We start from the raw sequence: 22,178 nt of genomic DNA, 5'->3' as shown, positions 1-22,178 counted from the left end.
TCATTGTTATAATTGCTCATATTGTTTTCATTTCTTCCTTCCTTTTAGTTTTTTCTTCCTTTTTCTTTTTTTGTTCTTTTTTCCCTTTTTCTTTCTTTCTTTCTTCTGTTCTTTCTTTTTACTTTTTCTTTCTTTCTTTCTTTCTTTCTTTCTTTTTTTCTTCTGTTCTTTCTCTTTACTTTTTCTTTCTTTCTTTTTCCTTTTTCTTTTTCTTTCTTTCTTTCTTTTTTTCTTTGTTCTTTCTTTTTACCTTTTCTTTCTTTCTTCTTTTTTACTTTTTCTTTCTTTCTTTTTTCTTTCTTTTTCTTTCTTCCTTTTTTTTTTCTTCCTTTTTTACTTTTTCTTGCTTTTTTCTTTCTTTTTTACTTTTTCCTTATTCTTTTTTTCTTTCTTTTCTTTTTTCTCCTTTTCTTCCTTTTTTCTTTCTTCCTTTTTTCTTTTTTTCTTTTTTCTTCCTTTTTCTTTCTTTCTTTTTCTTTTTACTGTTTGTCATATTGTTTTCTTCTTTCTTTTTTATTCTTCTTTCATTTCTTCCTTTTCTTCTGCATTTCTTTCTTTTACTGTTATTACGTTTCATTTCTCTCCTTTCTTTCTTTCTCTCTCTCTCTCTTTCTTTTTTCTCTCTTTCTTTCTTTCTTTCTTTCTCTTTCTTTCTTTCTTTCTCTCTTTCTTTCTTTCTTTCTTTCTTTCTCTCTTTCTTTCTCTCTCTCTCTCTCTCTCTCTCTCTCTCTCTCTCTCTCTCTCTCTCTGTCATATCTCACACATATCCTGGCTCTATTCCTCCCCTCCAGCTATGGATAGCAGTGTTGCGTCACAGCGGGCTGTAGAAGCCTAAGACTGCTCCCTTAGCCTTCAGTGTGTTTGACTGCACAGCTGAGAGAGAGAGAGAGAGCGAGCACGATCGTACGAGAAAAGGAGCAGCTGCTGGTGAGTCCACTGGCTCTGATCATGGGCTTCCATTGAGTCGCGTTCCTCTGCTGAACCGGTCTCTGATGTGCTTCCAGCTGGACGAGGACGGATGTTGTTAAACGTGATGGGGAAACTTTGGAAGTGTTCTTCAGATACTCAAATACTTCAGATACTGTTGTGACTGGAGAGGGTCTGCTCGTCTTTGACAGCAGTATGTCTGAACAGAGCTGTTCTTCTGAGACACGCGGACCAGTTCTGCTGCTGCTGCTTTTTTGCTGTATGGCTTTACGGCTGTGAAAGGACATGTTTCAGGGAGTGTGCTAAGAGTTGTGATAGTCAAACAGTTCTCATGTTGGAATAAGCTGTGGTTCAAGAAGCACATTAAGTAATTTCTTCAAACCTGTACAAACGATCTGCTTTATGTCCAGATTCCACCTTGTCTCATAGTTTCATGCGTTCCTTCATGTTGGAACAGTTCTGAAAGACTGTCACAGGCTGGCAGTTTCAGGTGGGTGTGTATGCACATGTTTGGCTTTCCGGAGAAGTGCTCATGCTGCAAGTTGAAACACACTGGCGGAATGTTCAGTGTGTGGGAGAGCGAGGGAGCTACTGTCCTCGACCACTGACTGATGCTGTCCAAGCTAAGCCAGATGCCAGATACGATAGTGTGCTGCTAATTTGTTTGTAAGGTCTATACGAAAATTTACGTTGCGTTAAACCGACGCCAGATGAATGTCTGGCAGTTTCAACCACCGTCGTGTGGGAAGACCGGTGAACGTTAACTGGTTAGTTGTGCCATGACGGGCCATATACCATATGGGTTTAAGTTTAGCTTTTGTAGAATCTGTTACATTCAGGTTAGTGTAAAGTTGTATTAAAGGAGTAGTTCTGCGAAAAATAAAGTGTACATGATTAATAACTGACCCCAGATGTAGTCAATTAACTAAGATATGTTCGCTATCTGATGGGTGGTTCTTTAGTTTAGAATGGGAGATGCTAGGCTAATATTGCTAACAAAGCCTGGATTTAGACTGTCACCAATTTTATGTTGCTAAATACACATCTGGAAAAATCTGTCTCAGTCCACTCAAATTCGTCCAGCTAGACAAATTAAATTTAAAGCACAGCTTGGTTTACTTAAGTCTAAAAAAAACAAAAATCAGATATTTGTGAGTGGAATCGCCTTTAAGACTGTACATAATGCAGAATGGTACTACAAAGCAGGACACAGTGTATATGATTATGTGGTTCCCATTTAACCTTTAAATATTGTACAATGAAATCGGGTCTATCCGTGTTGTTAAACTAAATATTTTCGAAGTAAATAAAAAGATTTTGGCATGTATTTACAAAGATGAGATTGGTGACCGTCTTAAGTCCATGCATTTGTTAGCTGTGTTAGCCTAGCACCTCCAGTTCTAGGATAAAGAAGCACACATCAAATACCAACCAAATCTTGCCTAATTGACTTCATCTGGATTCAGTGATGTTAATTGGTGAGAATTTTAAACTAAACTATTACCAGATATTGAGTGCAGTGTTGATCAAAGTCAAAGTGACAAAGTCAAAGCGTCTACCGACTCTCTAAATGAACCTTGACCTGACCTTTTGCCCGTTTTGACCTTTGGACCATTGAGAACTAGTGCCTCCATCACGATAGCCAGAGTGTTGCTGCTGTGAATTCCATATTGTAGTAAAGTTAGCATGCTGCTGTTGACCAATCCAGCGTCCTCACCAGGTGTTAGTCCGTTTACAGTATGCTGGCTCTGCTGCCCTTCTTGCCTGTAGGTCACTACACACTGCGGCAGACATGAGTAAAGCAGTCTGTGCAAACTTTGTCTAAATAGTGGAATGCTTCATATTATCTGTTTATTTAATCCTAGAACAGATGTCTTGTGGCCTTACCCCTTTTCCATGGAAGCTCATGGTTTGTTATTTATAGACTTGAGTCAGTTTTGCGCGTCATGTTGGACCAGACGCTTTTCCAGTATTGATTAGAGCATGTAACTGTGGAAAACCCCTTGATGACCTGCAGGGTTGTGTCACAAGCTCCTGTGAAGTGGGTGGTCCTTCAGAAATTTGCTGCTTGTGGCTTTTTGCACTTCCTGTAAATGCGATGCTTTGCAAGAACAAGTGACAGAACATCAACCCAAGACCTTTCAGCATGAACTGGATTTGACTGGAGTTCCCATCATTTTTGTAGTCTTTACCAGTATATTGGTTGGATGGTAGAATATATTAATAATCATTGTATTGCAATTTTTGTTTTTGCTGGATTTTTTTTACAGCACAGTTACAGACATTTCCATAAAATTTGAGTTTGAGGCTAAAAGCGTATTGACACCTGATTGTAACATTACTAGCCTAGTCCTATCATATTTTAGCACATTTATACCTTGATTAGGCTTGTAAAGAGGTAGTTAGCTGATACCAAATTATTTTTTTATTAATGATGTTAAAAGTATGACGTCTTTGGGAATGGATTGTAAAATACATTTGCTTCTTGTTTTTCCTCATAATGAGAAACTCTGACCCAACCCTCAGACACTTGAGCATATGAGACCTTAGAGAGAAGCTAACTGGCAATTTACAGTTCCGTTTTTTGACTGGTAACTGTTTTAAAATTCTGACTTGTCTCTAATGATAAATGTGAATGCATCTTACCCTGACTTTAGCATGAGATGAACATGAGTTTCTGCTGTTTCTGCTGAACATGAGTTTAATCCTGCATTCACATTAGCAGGTAACAGCAATTTCAAGCAGCAAAGGTTAATTGATTGGCTCTGGCAATTTGCTCAGACCAATCGGAGACCCTGGTGCTCCAGCAGGTATTTTGTTCTTATCCCCAGTGGTGTCAGGTCAGGAGCTGGACACTGTAATTGCCCACATGCGACAACAACAGTAGTCAACAATAGTAAGAAGTGAAAATTGAGAACACCATATAGTTTCATAAAACTAGTGTGTTTTGGTCGCATCCTAATCTCCTGACACAATCCCATTACCATACTAATGCTAATAATTAGACCAGTGGCTTATTCTGTCACTCTTTCACAGCTCAATGTGTTTGGTTAATAAGATGTATTTAAAGACTGTAGGTTAGGTCACTTCATTTTCTCAGACACATTGAGCTTTTTGAAGTGTGTTGACTTTGAAGTGATGGCCTCTCGAGATACAAACATTCAGATCTCAGCAGAATCTTCGTTCTGGAGCGTGGAACTAGGGCACTTTCACTTCACTTTTTACTTTTTACTGTCCTGAACATCTGCTAGCCTGTGGCCCGTCGGACCTTACCCAGATACCTCCAGCTGTTATGTTGGACTCTGTTCTTTATGGATCAGTAAATCCACACTGACTTCTTCTGAAGGAGTACCCAGTTTGTCACAGGGCCTGTTTCACCATAGAGACTGATGGTCTGGACTCAAAAGCTTCAATGGCTCCTAGAGGCAAAAGACAAAAGCTGTTTGAGGTTTGATGTGGATAATGCCACTAACACATTCAGAGCTTTTATGTCTCTAGCCCAAAATCCCAAAACCATGTGCGCCTGTGGCTCACTTCACGAGGGTAGTCATAACAGGGCTTTCTGTTTTTAGCCCCAGTTAATGAGAGTCAATGGCAAACAAAACGAGGTAAACTAATAGAAAGCAGCCCTGCCTTATGTAAGAAAGTTATTATTTTTTTTATAGGCCAGACATGAGTCCTCGAAAACGAAAATACTCTGCCACCCAGCCCATGTGTATTAAAGTAAATTAGACTCTTCTACTCAAAGATTGAGAAGGTAGTTATAGCTCTGTGCACATAGCAAGCCTCCTCAAAACCTTTTCTAAAGGGTTGACGATATGTGATGTTGTCTAAAGTACTTAGGCTTGTTTGTGTGCTTAAAATTATTTTGCCATATATTGGAAATTGAGTAATCCGCCACTTATTTAGAAGATTGGAAAGTAACCTAGATTGGCAATTAAACAATAGTTTTTTTATTAGAAATGTCCAGAGCCAATACAGGCATATTGGCTTCAGCTGTTTTAATCCCAATCCAGCTCAGAGTTTTGTTTTAACCACTGTGTTCAGAGCTGGTGCCATTAACGGGCATTACTGCCAAGCCGGCAGCACAGAGGACGTTCTCAGAAGGTAAATAAAAGAGTTGAGAGTTTTATAGTGGAACATGAAAAAAGACCATCTGAAACTATCACTGAAATGCTCTGTTTTACCAGCAGTAGAAACTTCTACTAAAAAATAATGGGATTTAATAATGGGATTTTATCCAAACTGTCTGGCTGGATTGTTTATACAAACATAGGATCAGATGTATAAATCAAATTCACACAGACAAAAGATCAGATCGGTATCGGCTGATGCTCAGCATTAGGAGACTCATATTGGACTGGGGGGCAAAATAACCTGATCGGGACATCCCTAATTGTTATGGTGATAAACTGTATTCTCGAGATAGATATACTTTAAAATATTGCAATGCATCATGATTTTGGTGTATCTATGCAAATTACAAATATTAAGTACATTTATTTCCAGTATTTACCTTCAGAAAGAATGTACTTTAATATGGGTGCATTGCATAGATATGAGTAAATTAGACTGGCTGTATAAAGCAGAAAGTCAGGCCATCTGACTGTGGGTGGGAGCACAGACGTGCTTATTTACATTAAATACTGCCGTCACGCACATGCTGTACACAGACAAAACAGTGAGAACTGAGGCCTCAAAGCATCTGTCAGCTCATGTACTCAACCATTGTCTGTTCTCTTTCATTCTCTGATTGCCTTTGCTTGTGTCTGTGTGTGTTGAACTCTGTGAGGGAGGCAGTTTAGTGGCTTAACTGTCAGATACAGTAATAAAAATACAGTTCTGATTCAGTATGAAGCGATTAGTATATAATCACCAGAATAAACGGAATAAGGTGCTGCTGTTCTGAAGGATTTTAACGTTATGTATGGTCTATGTGGTTTCTAGCATCTACCTCCTACATAACTGTACAGTAGCACAGTTTTTCTCAACCCTCAAGTCCTGGAGGCACCCTGCCCTGCACATTTTAGTGGACTCCCTGCTTTAACACACCCCCTGCTTGTTGAAAGGGCTTGTTAATGAGCTGATTAGTTGCATCAGGCGTGTTGGGGCAGCCTGATGGTAGCCTTCAGAACCAGGGTTGAGAAACAGTGGTAAAAAAATAACAATTAGATGATTTGACAGTACTAGGAAAACTTGGAAAATTAAAAAAAAAATGATTGTACTTTAAAAAAAGGACTAGTAGTATGTAATATGTGCATTGTCATCATACAACTTGCTCAAACTTATAGCAGGTCTGTCATTAAGGTCAATCCCAATCAGTTATTGTTTAATAATTAATAGAGTTTAATCAACAGCCCTAAAAATAATGTTTTCATCCCTCTTCAGGGAAAGTTTGAGCATGTCCCCTGTGTATGAATGGAAGGAATTTGTTGGCTAGTCCATTCAGCTGAGTCTAAGTATTTAGATCGGTTCTGGAGCCATGATAGAGCCATGGTAGAAAGAGACCTAGAAAAAACCTAGCCTACAACGGCTACAGTCAGCTATTGTGCTATAACCGGCTGACTAATTCACCAGCTCATATTACCAGGGCTTTGTGCGCACTTAGGCCTTTTTCTATAATGCCAGTTGATTGTGTACACCTTCTGCTTTGGGTTTAAGACAAGAGGGGTATGAATCAGATTTTTTTTTTTAAATAAATGACTGAGGGTTCACTTGAGCTGCATGTGTACGTCCTGTCTGTAACTGGGCTTAAGAGTGTGGGTGTGTTATGTTTGGGAAAGAGAGAGAGTGTGTGTCACATCAGACACCTCAGTCATAGGTTGCTGACGTGTGGGTTAGTGAATCATTAATGTGTCTCTCTCGCTCGCTGCTCTCTCGTGCTTCCTCGCGCTCTCACACTCATTTTGATGTCCCAGGCTGTTAGCTGAGGAACTAATGTGGATACTTAAAGGGTGTTTAAATCTCTGGTTGAGTCACACATGAGTTGCTGTTTGTCTGCATACGAAGCTTTCTAAATAAAAGGATACAGAAGGGAATGATGTGAAAACAGGTCTGCTGTCTTTGTAGTTGTGGGCGAGGCCGAGTTGGCAGTGGCGGTGTGTTTGTTTTGCTGTGTTCTTGGTAAAGTGAATGATGTATAGGTTGAATATAAATTAATTTGAAGAATTATTGTAATTTATATAGATTTGATATGATTTACTATATGTAGGCTAGTTAGAATATGGTACAGCATTTAGTTTTACATCATTTTACTCAGCAGAGTAACGTGTCTGCTTTTGTTTCCAAATAGAAAGAGCCCATTTTGAAAGGGCTTCTAATGGTATAGAAGGTATATGGTAAAGATATTATTTCACGATATTTAATGGTAATTTCACGATATACATATTTGTTGCAATATTTTGAGATGCAGACAAATGCATCAGTGGCAACAGGTTCTTTAAAACTGTCAAATAGTCTTCTATACTGAGTGCAGTGCTTCATATTCTGCTGCAACTAAGTAAACAGCACTAATTACACCCTCTGTTCTTTAAGCACTGATGATATCCACGACATCCTTGCTTGTATCACAATAACAAAATATTGTCTTACTGCTCACCCCTAGCTCCAGGTCTGTTGTAAGTCAGCCAGTTACGCAATAAACCCTTTTCACGTTGCTTGTGTTACAGCTGTGAATGGACAACAGCATGATTATTTCTGCATTATTATTTCATATACAAAAATTAATTTTTCTCCTTGAAAACTCCCAACTCGAAAGTAAAAAGATTAGCAGTGCCATTTCCATTTTCTTTTGTGTCACTTCTAAGGAAAGGAAGCCCCAAATAAACTAATATATATATGTATATATGTATATGGCATGTGGCCTCTTGCCTCAATACCTTGATGTGGAATCTGATTGTGTACAATTGCATTCCTTTATCATGCTGAGGCTTGATTTGGTCTTAGTTTCAGTTTCAGCTGCTCTGTGTTGGTCCTGTGAGGTCCTGACCATTGAAGAACAGGGTGAAAAGAGGCTAAAAGTGAGAAACAGACAAACTACAGTCTTACAGTGACCTATTGGAATCCACCTCCTGTATAGTTGAAATCTGAGAAATCTGAGATTTGTGCACGACAGTCACGATAAAGCCATGGGACAAATGAGGTCCAAAACTGTTTACTGCATTTTGCTGCAGGCCTGTATGGTAGGCAAGGGCATCTGTGGCTGTGGGATGATCTGTGCAGTGAAATTTGTCCCTAATTGAGTTAGGTTCTCTGTCTGGGTGTGGACACACTCACACTAACACAATCAGGCCTGCCCACAACTGCCTCTTAATTACTTTCAGTTACCAAAGCATGCCTTTAGGAGTGTGTGTGTGTGTGTGTGTGTGTGTGTGTGTGTGTGTGTGTGTGTGTGTGTGTGTGTGTGTGAGATGGTGTGTGTGGTATTAACTGAGCTACAGTTTGAGCATGCATCTTTTAATTTCTCTTTTTCTCTTCCCTTTGCCACTTTGCTCTCATAGTGAGACACCTTTCCTTGTAGTTTCCCAGAGACTAGCGTTTTCTGCTTTACCAAGTCTGCACCCATGTTCTCTCCCTGGTATTTAAAGCAGGGGAGGCAGAAGGTCCTACACTTTGGAATTGTGCACTAGTAGTTGTAATCAGTACAGCATAATTAAACTGCTAATTTATCTTTAACACATCACCCCATGCTTGCCATCAACTTTTCAATAGACTCTTAATGAAGTAGTTGTTTGTTTAAATACACCCAAAATATTATTAAAAGATATATAGTTCAACTTTACCCAGTGGCAACATTCGTAAGGCTACAGCCCTCCTCCCACATATATAAAGATATGTTCCAACAAATGACTTATTATAATGTCTTATTAAAGCTACCTTTTTCAATTGCTTTAAACTACATTGTACTGCTAGTACGTCAAGGGTTAATTTACAGTATGTTTTACAATTAGTTTATACAGAAAAGCTATTATTGAAAGGTTAATTCCAGCCTTAGACTATAGCATGTATAGCATTACAGCCTTAGCATGTAATGCTGATTGTTGAGAATGCTATGTAATTTCTTGCAATCACTGGGAATCCACCAGCAATGATAATGGGGGCCCTGACTGTTAGCAGAGCCAATGATGTAAAGGGCTAATAAATACAGAAGTGAAACTCGGCTTCCCAACAGTAACGTTAGTTGTCTGCCTTCTTTCTGCATTTACCAACTAGCTGAAATATCGCCCCCGTCAAATATCCACTCCAAAATACCTGTAGTTTTAGGTGTTCTCAGACTTTTGCTGGGCGGTGTTCATGCAGAGGGAGCGGGACGAGGAAAGAGAGGTGAGTTATATAACGCTGAGGTGTGCTCTGGCAGAACAGCTTGTGCGGATGAGAAGCTTTCGGCCCAGGTTGCAGTCTGCTTTTGATCCAACACCGCTGGCGGCCGGAGCAATGCTTTTATCTGCCTCCTCTTAAAATCAGCCTGAGCACCACACAGCCTGAGCCTGTCCACCTGAATCAAAGGGCTACAGCAGCGACAGCAGAACGAGAAACGCTCACGACTCGGTTGTCTTAAAGGAAGCGCTAAGCAACAATTTCCAGTTAAACATCAATGGCTGCCGGTAACGGTAAGGGGTGTGCGAAATGATCAATATATCGAAGTATTGCGATATTATGTTTTGTGATACTGTATCAGTTCTTAGAAACACAGTATTGGTTTTTGAATGAATAGTTTACATTCAGATATCTGTGGCAGACAGGGGTTTCTTTTAGTGTTATGTTAAAACCCAGCTGCTAGATAGCAGTGTTGTACTCCTGCATATGATGGCATGTTTTTATACTACGACTGCACTATACTATGTAGACTGTACTATACTATGTAGACTGTACTATACTATGCAATACATCACCCTGCTTACAGTGTCGCAATATATTGATTGGTACTCCTATATTATTATATGCGTCATATAGTTAACAGACTGTCATTAACTGCTTTACACTTAAGTAAACCTACCTAAGCAGACCACTTCATGGCTTGACCAGAGCAGCATGGCAGGGTTTCTTCACTGGTCTTTTAAGGTATATCCACAGATTTTCAGTGATGTTCAGGCCAGGTAACTTAACATCCATGGCCAGCCCAAGCCTTTATGGGAAGAGTTTCATTTGGGGTCCCCCATACCATCACCTTAGTACCAGATGCTTTATCATGCCCAAGCCTTTATTGACAACTGGCCAACTTGCCAGTATTGTTGTGCCAACTATGAAAATGAATTGGTATAAAAATCGCTTTTACCTGTGCAATACCATTTCGTTTTATTATTCAATGTTATTTTTTAAATCTGTATTTTTTATCATGATATGTTGGTGCTCTTGGGGGGCCCCCTGGTGGCATTGGGGCCTTAAGCGCCCGCATAATTCGAGTATGCCTTGGGGCGGCTCTGTTGACATCCATCGTTCCTGTTAACCGTCCTTTCTTAATGAAATCGTAGAAATCGAGAAACTGTAAACGCATTGTCTCCTTAGAGTCTTTTAATTTCTTGTGGACATGAATTATTACAGTGCTAAGCAGCTGCTGAGAGAAGCCCATGGCTGCTGATTGTTGGGACAAGGATTGAGGAGTCAGAGTATGTTGAGAGATTAGAAATTTGAATCTCTTGGCCTTTCCTAATCATAATTGTGATAAGCTAACAAGCTAATTAAGGTCCTTGCTAAAAAATGTCAGAGCTCAAACCTCTTGGGGTGCCCAAACTTTTGCAGCTTTTCTACTCTTGTGTTAGAAAAAAGTGTTGTTTCTAACACAAGATGAATGATTCCTCTTGAACTTTATGCCTTCTTGTTTAGCTCTTCATAATAACAGGAACTTTGACCAGGGGGTGCCCAAACTTTTGCATGGCACTGTATACTCTAGCCACTTGCTCAGACGTCCACAATGTCTCGACCAGAGTTGGAGTATATGGGGGATCATGTACGTTTGTTTTTCTCAACTGTTCCTTTAAAGGAACTTGAAAGCGAGTCTTCTGGCAGCTGTTGCTTAATGGAAACACACGTCTTGTAATTCGACCCCCTCCGGCTGACCAATCCCAGTCCATGTGCCTGCACACGTGTGTGGGAGTGAGTGTGGTGGGCGCGTGCTCTGTGTGCGTGTGTGTCTGTAAGAATGGGGGGTGTATCAGCAGGTGTTACGTGGCTCTGAACACGCCAAGTCCTGATGGAGGCCACAGCGGCACCGATGTGTGTTCGCAGCTGTCTCGAATCTACATTGTTCTACACACACTCACACGCGTATACATACTCGCACACACGCACACACACACTCGCTCAGCTGCCCTTGGCCGTGGTCCTTGGCTGAAGCCCTGATAATTGCCCTCTAACTCAGTCAGTGCATAGTGTGCTGGACATCTCTTACCTCTGTTCTGAAATGAACATTGAGTAAACGAAGGCTGCTGCTACTGCTAGCGCCGTCTGCTCCTTTTAAATATCTAATAGTAAGTTAACAGAGCAGGAATTGCTTGCTCCTGGGCTCCCCCTACAGTCAGGAAGTGGATTTCCCACTTTGAGCTACACCTCAAGAAAGGGTGCTTACATGCATTTCTGGACATTTCAGAGTGGACTGTCACAGTAAAGTGATATTACAGAATTTGACAATTTCCTGACTCTGGTTACACAGCGTTACACAGTTCTTGTGAGAGTTGTTACCTTTAGGGTGAAAACGCTACGTAGTGTTGCTTACATACTTGTTAAAACATACAGGAACGTACACTGATCAGCCATTACATAAGTACCACTGACGGTGAAAAATATGGTTCATTCTTCATTTACAGTGGCATCTGTCAAGGGGTAAATAGTCAGTTCTTAGGTTCTTAAGATGATAGGAATGAGAATCTGAGCCACTTTGACTATGGCCAGATTCTGATTGCTAGACAACAGGGTCAGAACATCTCCAAAACATTAGGCAGATCTTGTGGGTTCAACCAGCGAACCGGGCCATAGGCACCTAAGGTTGCCTATGATGGAATATATGGAGGCCTCACCTCACAACTTACAGGATTTTGGGGATCTGCTGCTGGGACGCCTTGGTGCCAGACATCACAGGATGCCTTCAGAGGTATTGGGAGTTCAAATTCAAGACAGATGGTGCTGATGTTATGGCTTCCTTAGCATTACAGCACTTGTGCTTGTGACTAGACATGTGCCAATATTCAGTTGGTACAAGGTATAGCGCAGTATAGGTCATGCATTTGTTGGCCTGAAAGGGAACATCATCAGGTGTTTCATTCTGGACACTCTTAAGAGTCATTCTATATCATGACATCCAATTCGAGTATGCTAACACAGCTAGCAACAGCAGCATGTTGGATCGTGTTGCTTAGGTACTCTAGGCTGTTGAACAGTATAGGGTTGCCTTAGTGGAAAAGGACACATGCTCCCCTGCCTTCAATTTTGGTCAGAATTTGGTTAGAAGACAGCTGGCTGGTGCTGCCTTTTGAAAGGGATAGCCTTTGCCTCAGGAATGCGCAGTGTTCTCATCTGCATAGCTTCTATATAGATTCTCAAAGCAAAGAAATGAAGATTTTCTTAATGAAGTGAATAAAGCCATGTATTTTCTGAGATGAGATTCGTGACCGTGTAAGTCCAGTGTCTGTTAGCAGCGTTAGCCTAGCTGAGGACGCACACATCAGATAGCCAACATGTTTTGGCTGATCGACTGCATGAAGGGTCGGTCATAAATCACTTATCGAACTAATCCTTTAAATGAAAAACTTTAATTTTATTTGGCAGAACACTACAAAATAGTAACAATTGACTTCTGGAATAATGCCAAAGCCCACACATTTTATCCCTTTGTTATGATGTCAGCACTCTTCTACGCTCAAACCTTCCAGATGTTTAAGCCACGTTTGAGGGGGGGGGCGGGGGAACAACTGTCAAAACCTGCTTTTCATATTGAGGAAGACGCTTGAGTTTGGACTGAAAAGTACATGCTTAAAAATAAAAGTTCTCAATTCCTGTAAAGCAGAAGCCAGTCTCTTTTACAGAAGCAGTTCTTTATGGAACCTTTAATGGTTCTTCTATGACGTTGCTTACAAAAGCTTTAGTAGGTATTTTGATGTAATTGAAAGTAGCAGTAAAAATCCTCCGCACACTTTTCACCTCTTTCTTAACTTTAATGGCTTTCATGGGTCTCCGGTCTCCTTCCCAGTCACACACTCTCTACTCCTCAATGTGGCTGTAACAAGATGAGTGTGTGTGCGTGTGTGTGTCTGGCAGTGAGCTTAGACCTGCTTCTGATTCAGTCTGTTGTGAGTGGCTGGGTGAATCAGCCATGCTGGTGATTAACTCTCCTTGTTTTAATGCCGTTAATTGCCCGTCTGAATCCTGAGAGAACCAGTGAGGGCCAGTGAGCCACTCCTTTTCTGGAGAAGACGGTGCACTGAAGACCTGGCTGCCTTGTCAGCAGGCAGGATTGGCGTGGCGGTGGAGATAACTCATACTGTGTGTCTGTGAGAGGTTGTTTTTGTGCAGTTTTAGGACAAAATGTTTTGTTTTTGTTGAATAAATGAGGAGTTTAAAGCCCACTGGAAAGGTTCCCTTATATATATATATATATATATATATATATATATATATATATATATATATATATATATATATATATACACAATATTTTATTCAGCCCAATTTAAGTGATTGGAAAGTCCCGTAACCTACGCATATAAAGGTCTGAGCATTTATTGATTATTGGTATTGTTAAAAGTTATTCAAGAACTATAACCCTGTTTTTAAATAAAACACTTATTCCAGCTGTAAAAATAGCAACTATGTTTGATCCAGCTGATTTTAGATTCTGAGTCACGGAGATCAGGAAATCTAAATTACAAACAAGCAAAAACATGTCAGGCCATCAGGTTTCACCCTGATATTGTGGCAACAAGATTCTCTGCATTACCTGAACAAGCAATTTTGTGTTACACAATGTGGCTGTTTTAGTACATGTGTACTAAAACACATGGACAGAGGTAACGAGGGGCTTTTCAGACTTGCACGACAGGGGCTTCAACAGTGCTCCCACATGCAGTTCTCCAAGCTTTCCCATGTTCACTCCTTAATTGCCGCTGATCTTGCAGACAATTTGGCAGATCAATTATAAGGGATCAAGAATAAAGGAATAAGACTCTTGGTTCGAAACAAAGTTTTTCAGCTAACTGAACGTCTCTGGCACAATACAAAATGTGTTGGACCAATCCACATGTATCATTGACACATTTTTTTGTTTGTTGAGTAAACAAGGTAAGTTTAGTAAGGGCAACAAAAAAAATCTCAGTGTTCACAATGAGTTTTGTAGTATCAGTCAACAGTATTGTTTAAACAAGCAAATCTAAATTGGCTTAACAAATAAACTTATAAGCTTAATAAGCTTATTACACACTAAGGCGTATTACTCAGTAACTACAGGGACTTGTGTACAAACTGGTGGCTGTACCCTGGTAATAGAAGTTTGTAATATATTTGTAAAAAGGCTTTTTAAGGGGTTAAGAATGACTGGCAGTGCAGTTGATCTTATAATTAAAAGTCATAATGCATTATGTTGCCTTAATACTTTTCATTTGCTCCTTCTTTTTTTTTCCTTTGTCAAGCTCTGTCTCTTTATTTGTCTCACTGATTCTTGTTGCCCCCCCCCCCCCCCAAGTCTTCATTTAGTTTCGGCTCCAGAAGGCTGTTCCAAGAGGCTTTCACTTTGCTTGGAATGTGGAAACCTCTGTCTGTTGGTTACCTTTGTGAACTTTTTGGTATTGTCTAAATATGGAATCTTTTCTCCTCTGATTTGTCTTTCTGAATTTGTTGGAACCAAAGGCCAAATCCACATTTCATTCGTATCCAGACTTGGTTTATGAGCTGGATTGGAATTTGAATTTCTGTCTGTATTTGGTGTGTGTATATAACCAAGGCAATCGGGGAATCCTTAACACCTGAGAAGCATAACTCATAATTCAGAAATTTTAAGTGCGTACTCTCCCACCAAAACCAAGTTGTTTTTGTCTTAAGACTTAGTAGGGTTGCAGCGATATACTGGTTTTAGGTATACCACGGTATGAAAATTGACCGTACTATATGAATTTGCTTAATATTGGTATTTGGGGGAGCATTAACTCTTATATTAATGCTATAAGAGTTATGTGTTACAAGAGTGATAAATTGTGAATGCAAAAGTCTGGGCATCCCTGGTCAACTTATTAAGTCTTTTGCGGTTTCCAAATAAGTAAAAAAGGAAACCCTCCTTTATATCATTGCCTTCTGTAGCCAAGTTCTTGTTTGGGGGATTTTCAAGCATTCATCCTTGCAAAAAACCTTCTAGTTCTGTAGGATCATTGGACTGTCCTGAATGTACTGCCCTTTTAAGGTCTATCTGCAGAGCCAGGAGACTGTAAGGGCCATGGCAAAATCTTTAGCTCATGCCTCTTTAGGTTGTGTGGTTAGTTTAGGATCATTATCCTGCTGCAGAAGCCATGCTCCTTTTCTCCTCAGCTTTTGTATATAGATGGTGTGATGTTTGCTTACGGAATTTGCTGCTATTTAATTGAATTTATTCTCTTTACCAGTAAAATATTTATTGTGCCACTGGCTGCAACACAATGCCTTTCTTAACAATATTTGTGAATAAGCCATAACCTAGTTACTCCTAGTTACCCATTAAATTGCATTCATTCCCCGAAAGCTCCTACTAAAGCTGCTCACATAGTTATCGTCTTTCTTAACACATGAAAGCACACCTAACTTAATTGCGCTCATTGGTGAAGGCCATGTCGTGCCTATTACCAACAACAAGGCCCATTTTCTTTCTGCGTCTATTTTAAACCTGTTTGTTGTAGAGCCATGACTGCCCTTCCGAGTTGGGGTCCAAGAGAGAGGGAGAGCGTGACGGAGGGACAAGTCTAATCTCTAGCACTCCGTCAGATGGGTTTGACAGAGCAGCGGCGTGATTAGTGCCCCAGATTAGACCGGTTTTGAAAGCGTGAAGGCCGTTTTTGGTTGCTGGGGGGAGCCGTGGTCCTGCTTTAAAGCCTGCCCCTTTCTGGGACATTACCCCCTGGGGGCTTAACCTGGCTAGACACTAAGGAGGTGGATTAATTGGTAGCTTGCAGTGTCTCTTGGGGGTAGGGCTGCATATCAGCGTTTTGGAGCCGTGGTGTGCTTCTGTGCTGGACCGTGATGGAACCTTTGGTAGCTCCTGAGGACATGGCGAGAGCAGCATGCCCACACCCTGCAGTGTGGAAGGTAAGAGAGGGAGTGCGGTTGAAAAAGAGTCAGGCAGTACCTGGATAAAAGTACTCAGCACTGTGTTATTGTAAAATAAAGGTGACAGTCGTTGTTCTTTGAAGTAATGCCATTTAAGGGCTTTTGGTTCTCTAAAGAAACCTTCATTGCAAGCACCATGTTTTGTGAGCAGAGTAGGTGCTTAGTTATCGGTTCTTAAAGATTTAGGCAATGCAGTGAGTGATGGTATTCAGTATGGCCCAACTTTTTATTTTATATTTTTTCATGAAACCTGATTGTATGTGAAACAGTGGCATTTTAGCCACTTTCACACAGGCACTTTTCAAGTTTGATGGTATTTAGTTAGGAAGGGGTATAAGTATGAACACAAGCCAGGGTCAAAATAAGGTATTAGGAAATAGTGATGTCAAATTTGCAGTCAGTGAAGTGTGTGTTTTTGTTTTTACGAGTTTTAAATTTTTTGGAAAGAAATAGGTCAGCCGAGTGCATTTCTGTAGTAGCTATTGGACATTCATGCTGAGGATTTTACATCTTGCTTATCGGAACTTTCATGGCATGTATAAATGCATGCATCCAGGAAAAATACCAGGACTCTAAGCTTTAACGTTTCAGTTAAAAGTATCTCTGCAAAGGCTGCAGTGTCATTAATGTAACGCACCACTCTTAAAAGCCCCATATCATGGGAAAGCCCATACATATCTGTATATGCAAACTAGGCTACAGAACAGCCTGATTTGTATTCATGTTTATGGTTTTCAATAATCCACCTATTCAATCATCAGCAGTTCAACTCCGCCCATTCACACTGAAGTTATAAGGAGTGTTTAATGCTCATGTAAAAATAACGGTAATAATAATAATGGTTTTGCTTCATAACCCACACAAATATCTTAAGTGGACCAAATATTATTTATATTAAGTAAGCTGCATACTGTTCCAAATCATGATTATTTAGAAGCTAACACATTTGAAGGATAAAATGAAAATGAAGTTCCTTGCTACTTTGTCTTCTGCTAATGGCCTACTTGTGGAGTACCTTGAGCCTGCAGAATGGGAGTGTGTTACTGAAAAAGTTACAAGCATGACCCACATCTAAAAACTACATTAATCAATACTACTGACTAGTATAACTTAATTGGTATAACATAACTGAATCTGCTACAAAGGATAGCATAGTGAGTTACAGCTCATTTTCAGTAGGAAGGTCCACTTTGTCTTACTTGTATCCATAGTAACTTTAGCACTTGATCATTAATATAAATTTTAGTTGATTTAGTCGGAGTGTATGAAAATGTTTATTCTCTTAAGTATCGTGATCTTATGTTTTGCAGTGCTGTATCGATTCCTAAAGACACTATCATAGTTTGATACAATAGTTTATATGCAGAGATTGGTGGCAGACAGTGATTCATTTTGTGTTGCGTTCAAACCCTGATCACAAGGTAGTGTTGTTGTACTCTGTCTTTAGATTCCCTTGTCTTGATTGCATTGCAATCTTTTACTCAGTTTTTTTAGGTTTTCCCAAAAATTGTATAAAAAAAAATCACAATATCTCACAATATATTGAATCATAACCCCTGTATTGTGATACCTGTTGTATCGCCAGGTTCTTGCCAATACACAGCCCTGTTATTTTCACCAATTCTATTAATCAATTAATAATATTTACACAAAGTAAAGGACAACCGGAACTTCTTTCAACCAAAGTCTCTACCTTTGGTTGAAATTGTAAGAAAATTGTAATAATGGTCTACTTACAACTTACTGTAAACTGCAATGTTATGATGGAACATAAGAGGTATGGTGGCTTCCATAAGCTTCCATATGTTAGAACAGGCTCTGTAAAGTAATTATTAGCGCCTCTTCATATCTGACACTGTGTCAGTTCATGAAAAACAAATACCTGAATGATTTTTATAGCATTTAAAGAGACCAGTGTTATCAGTGCTTTGACAGGGAGATTTCTGCTAATAGCAGTAAATCAATGGAAGACTAAAATTAGCAGAATACACAGATTATGGAGGCTTAGTGTGAGAAGAAGATTGCATTGTGAAATTCAGTGTTTGTTTGATAGTGAAACGCTCTCTAAGACCACAAATAAATAAATAGTCATGGTCGAGGTCATTTGCTGTTCGGCTTATTTTACATGACGTGATGTTTAAAGTCTACGTGACAGTCTTTGACTCATACCGTAGCACATCATGCCTTAAGGAGTCAGTACATGGACAATCACAGGATGAGTCTCATGGAGACACCCTTTGCGTGTAGCTACCTAGTGTTTCCTCAAGGGATGAGTGCTTGAGGGCCTAAGGTGAGGCTGGGTTTAGGCAGCTCTTGGAGGATAGACCCTGCTGTCTAAGCAGGACGTTTTGTTCCAACTTGCTCTTACTCAGTCACCAAAGCTACACAATTTGGACATCACAGGAAACGCTAAAAAAACGGCCTCCATTACTCTAATAAATGCTCATGTTTCTGGGATTATGTAAAGGGATGTCACATAAAGCAGCACACCAAACATTTAGCGATTGGTTCATTTGGATATTGCAATATCAGTATTGCCAAAGCTGACACCGCGATGACCATTAACTGTGATTGTGCAGCCCAACCCATCCCTCGCTTGCAGTCGTGTTCGTGTTCCGGCTTCTCAAATCAAGCAGGGGGGATAAAGAGGTGGAGTAATGGGATTGGTGTCCCAACCATAAAGTCTGGTCCTGTGCCCTTGTGATGGTATAAACAGTGAGCTCTGAGTGTGGTGAGAGAAAATGGGAAGGAGAAAGATCAAAAATAGGTCAAATCTGGAGCAAGAGTAAACTGCACATTGTTCCATAGCATCATTCTTACAAAGCTAACATTTTTGGTGGAAGGCATGCTGCTGTATTGCATTATATTGTACTGTTGGGTAACTGTGGCTGACAAACACTGGTCAGCATGACTGGACAGCTAATCTGATAAGATTTGGGCCTGTTTATTGTATATTGTATGGAATGAAAATGTGCATTTTCAGGAGACTTGACCGGATGCACTGTAATCCGATCACTCAGACCACATTCATAGGTGGTCAGACACGCATATGACCACATTATTCTTGTAGTGGAAAAGCCGAAGCCTCTCAATGCGCCCCCTACAGCAAAGCACTGTCCACATCAACCTTGTCACTGCCCCCGTCTGAAAATACGTAATAACTGCAAGACGAAATACCATCCGAGTTAGCTGAGCATGCTACAATAACAAACGAACTGACTAGGTACAAATGACTAGCCATGTCGGTGTCAAAATCAATGCAGCGGCAGAGTGACAGCATTATTGCGCGCCCTGCCCCTCCTCCAGCGGAAATGATGTGAGAAATCCAGCGGCCATAGGAGACATGTTCAAAATGGCAGGTGTGAACAACTATGAGTTTTGGCAGTCTCTGAGACGCATATTAATACCAGGTGTAAGCAGGGCCTCTGTGTGTGTATGTGCATGCTAACTAGTGTGCATGTGTGGGTTCACTGCACAGATGGGTTGAAGGAGGAGGTCAAATTCCATCTGTGTCCAACACAAATGGTGAAAACCAAAAGTTGCTTTGTCAATGTAAATAGGATGCTGCTAATCAATACTGGACTAAAATAAAATGTGACATTCTGGACTGATTTATTGACTTTGGTAGCCCACCAAACCCTCTAAACTCTGTTACCTAATGAAAACACTTTTACTGCTGTGTGCTGGGAATACGAAGCAATTATTGCTGCCTAGGGGACACTGTAGGACGTTCTGCTAAAACCCAGCAGTAAAAACAAAGGATCAGATCGGGCTTGAAATGGCAGATATATACACTATTATACTGTTATATATATTTCTCTTTGTTGCTAATCCAGGTTGATTTAGTCTTTTTCTAAAACATAATTTCTGTTTTGTAAATGTTTACGTTTCAACGTAAACATTTTGCAGGTGCATACATGCAACTTATCAGATGCTGGGATAGGGCCACAATTCCCATGTCGCTGCATTTCTACAAATAGCTATGTGCAGGGCCCTTTGTTGCAAAAAAAATCCATAATTTGAAGGCTACCATCCACTTACAAAGTGTGTGTTTTTGTGTGTTTAGGTGTGCCATCATCCAGACTGTCAGGACCTGAACAGCAAAAGCCCCCTACACCTGTGTGAGTCATGTGACTCTCGCTGCCACCTGGACGAGACGGACAACATGCACTTTGACCGGCATCCTCGCTTTGACCTGCAGCCACAAGGTAGAAATACGCACACACACATACACACATGAGAGGATAGCTTGTGGGAGCTGACTGCTATATTACAGTCCAAATAGCTAGCCATAAACACTCAACACAGTAAACTGTAAAGTCTAAACTGGAATGAATGGAGGAACTCCATTCATACCGGACCTTAGTGGAATTTCAGCATTTCTTATAATGCTGGTTGCTGAAGTGAAGCACATGCTGTTGGACTTAGCAGTTGAAGAGTATGCTGCCTCACTGAGGTGTGCCGTAGCTCTGAAGTGGAGTCACATCAGTAAGCAGAGAAGAATGTGTCCTCATTAGATTAGCCTCAGTGAAGTCCAGCGAAATGTAAGGCTGATTAATGCTGTCTGTGTTTAGGAAAAGGTTTTTGTCCTTTCAGTGAATCAGATTTAGAACTAAAGTGTGTTCTATCACACACACACACACGCATACGCACTGACAGAAACATCTGTGTGTTTCTTTAGGTTCCATCCTGGCGCGGAATGTGTCCACGCGCTCCTGCCCCCCACGCACCAGCCCCCCTTCAGACCTGGATGAGGAGGAAGGAGGGGGCACTGAGCGAGGGTCAGTCTGCCTTGTTGTAAGACTGGGTGTCCAAATGAATGTTAAGAATTTCAAGTAAATCAAATCCAAATGTAGTCCATCAGTTTTGCAGTGGAGCTAAATGGCTAATGTAGCAAACAAGTAATGGAGACCCACATCTAGCAATCCTCCTAAATCAACACAAACCTGCCTCAGAAGAGTTATGTAATATGTAGGGATGTAAATGCCCAATGTATGTATCGAACTCTGCTGCAACATAATGTATAGCGGAATGTTTAATTGACTAGTATACTTGGGTGCAATGTGTTAGCTTGTTGCAGTAATGTTGATTCATCTATAAACAATAGAAAACAGATAGTTTATTATTGGTACTGGTACTGAATCGAATAATGTAATTTGTGTCATTACAACTCTAGTAATGTAAAATTGACTTGCTTATGTGGCATAATATAGGCACATAAGGTACATCCCATAGCTGAAAACAGTGGTAGAAGCTTAATTTGTGTAACTGTTGTGTAGAAATTGTTACAAAAAAAAGTGTGTTTTGAAGTGTAAAGTTATTGCTTAGTTTTTAATCTTTATAAACTGTATTTAGTAGCTTTTTATAGACATGTACTGGATACTGTTAATTACATCACATCTGTTATGTTGAATTGTGCTGACGTGTGTGTGTATGTGTGTGTATATGTATGTATGTGTGTGTGTCTGTGATCTACTATTTCAGGGGGCGTAAAGCTGGAGGGATAAAGTTAAGGCGGGACCGGAGACGTTACACTGATGTGAGTGTTGCTTGGTGCTTTTGCAGGGAGTTCTGGGTACTACAGGAGAACTGATGGCCTAAAGCCTTAAGGCTCATTTATGCTCAACGTTAAATGTGGTCACGGATGATGCCTTCATTTTGAACTCTCCGTTCATTTCGTCTGCATTTGTTCTCTACACATTCTCTAAAAGCATACAGGTGGACAGAACGGAGTACCACTGGAAGTCATAGGGCCAGTGTAGCCAATAGTTCAAGCAAAACGCGACCACACACGACACTTTTTTTAAACATTTGCAATGCTTCTTCTTTCATCTTATCACGACCTCCTGCCCTGTAGAAAGGTTCGTTGCCAGTAACCTTTGACTCTGAACTGCCCTTTGTGGATGTATTGCATCCTGACAGGTGAAAGTATATAAGAAGTGACGGTTACGGTGCCTGAAACTGAAATATTAATT

At 40.3% G+C, this 22,178-nt stretch overlaps 1 protein-coding gene across 5 annotated transcripts in view; it reads left to right on the top strand.

Moving 5' to 3' along the window:
* plekhg5b (pleckstrin homology domain containing, family G (with RhoGef domain) member 5b) overlaps positions 1–22,178 on the top strand; it is a 74,014-nt gene that overhangs the window by 21,894 nt on the left and 29,942 nt on the right. For 3 of the 5 annotated variants that reach the window (XM_072696848.1, XM_072696843.1, XM_072696844.1), the window contains exons 2-4: positions 20,270–20,411; positions 20,885–20,984; positions 21,688–21,742. In XM_072696848.1, coding sequence (XP_072552949.1) covers positions 20,369–20,411; positions 20,885–20,984; positions 21,688–21,742 — 198 coding nt within the window. In that variant the 5' untranslated portion in view covers positions 20,270–20,368. Of the gene's footprint in view, positions 1–881; positions 928–19,456; positions 19,563–20,269; positions 20,412–20,884; positions 20,985–21,687; positions 21,743–22,178 lie in introns of those variants that run through there. The other 2 variants (XM_072696849.1, XM_072696845.1) reach the window with 2 other exon arrangements.

The sequence above is a fragment of the Salminus brasiliensis genome, chromosome 14 (genome assembly GCF_030463535.1).
Source record: "Salminus brasiliensis chromosome 14, fSalBra1.hap2, whole genome shotgun sequence".
Taxonomy (NCBI): Eukaryota; Metazoa; Chordata; class Actinopteri; order Characiformes; family Bryconidae; genus Salminus; species Salminus brasiliensis.
This window is presented reverse-complemented; position numbering and strand designations above follow the sequence as displayed.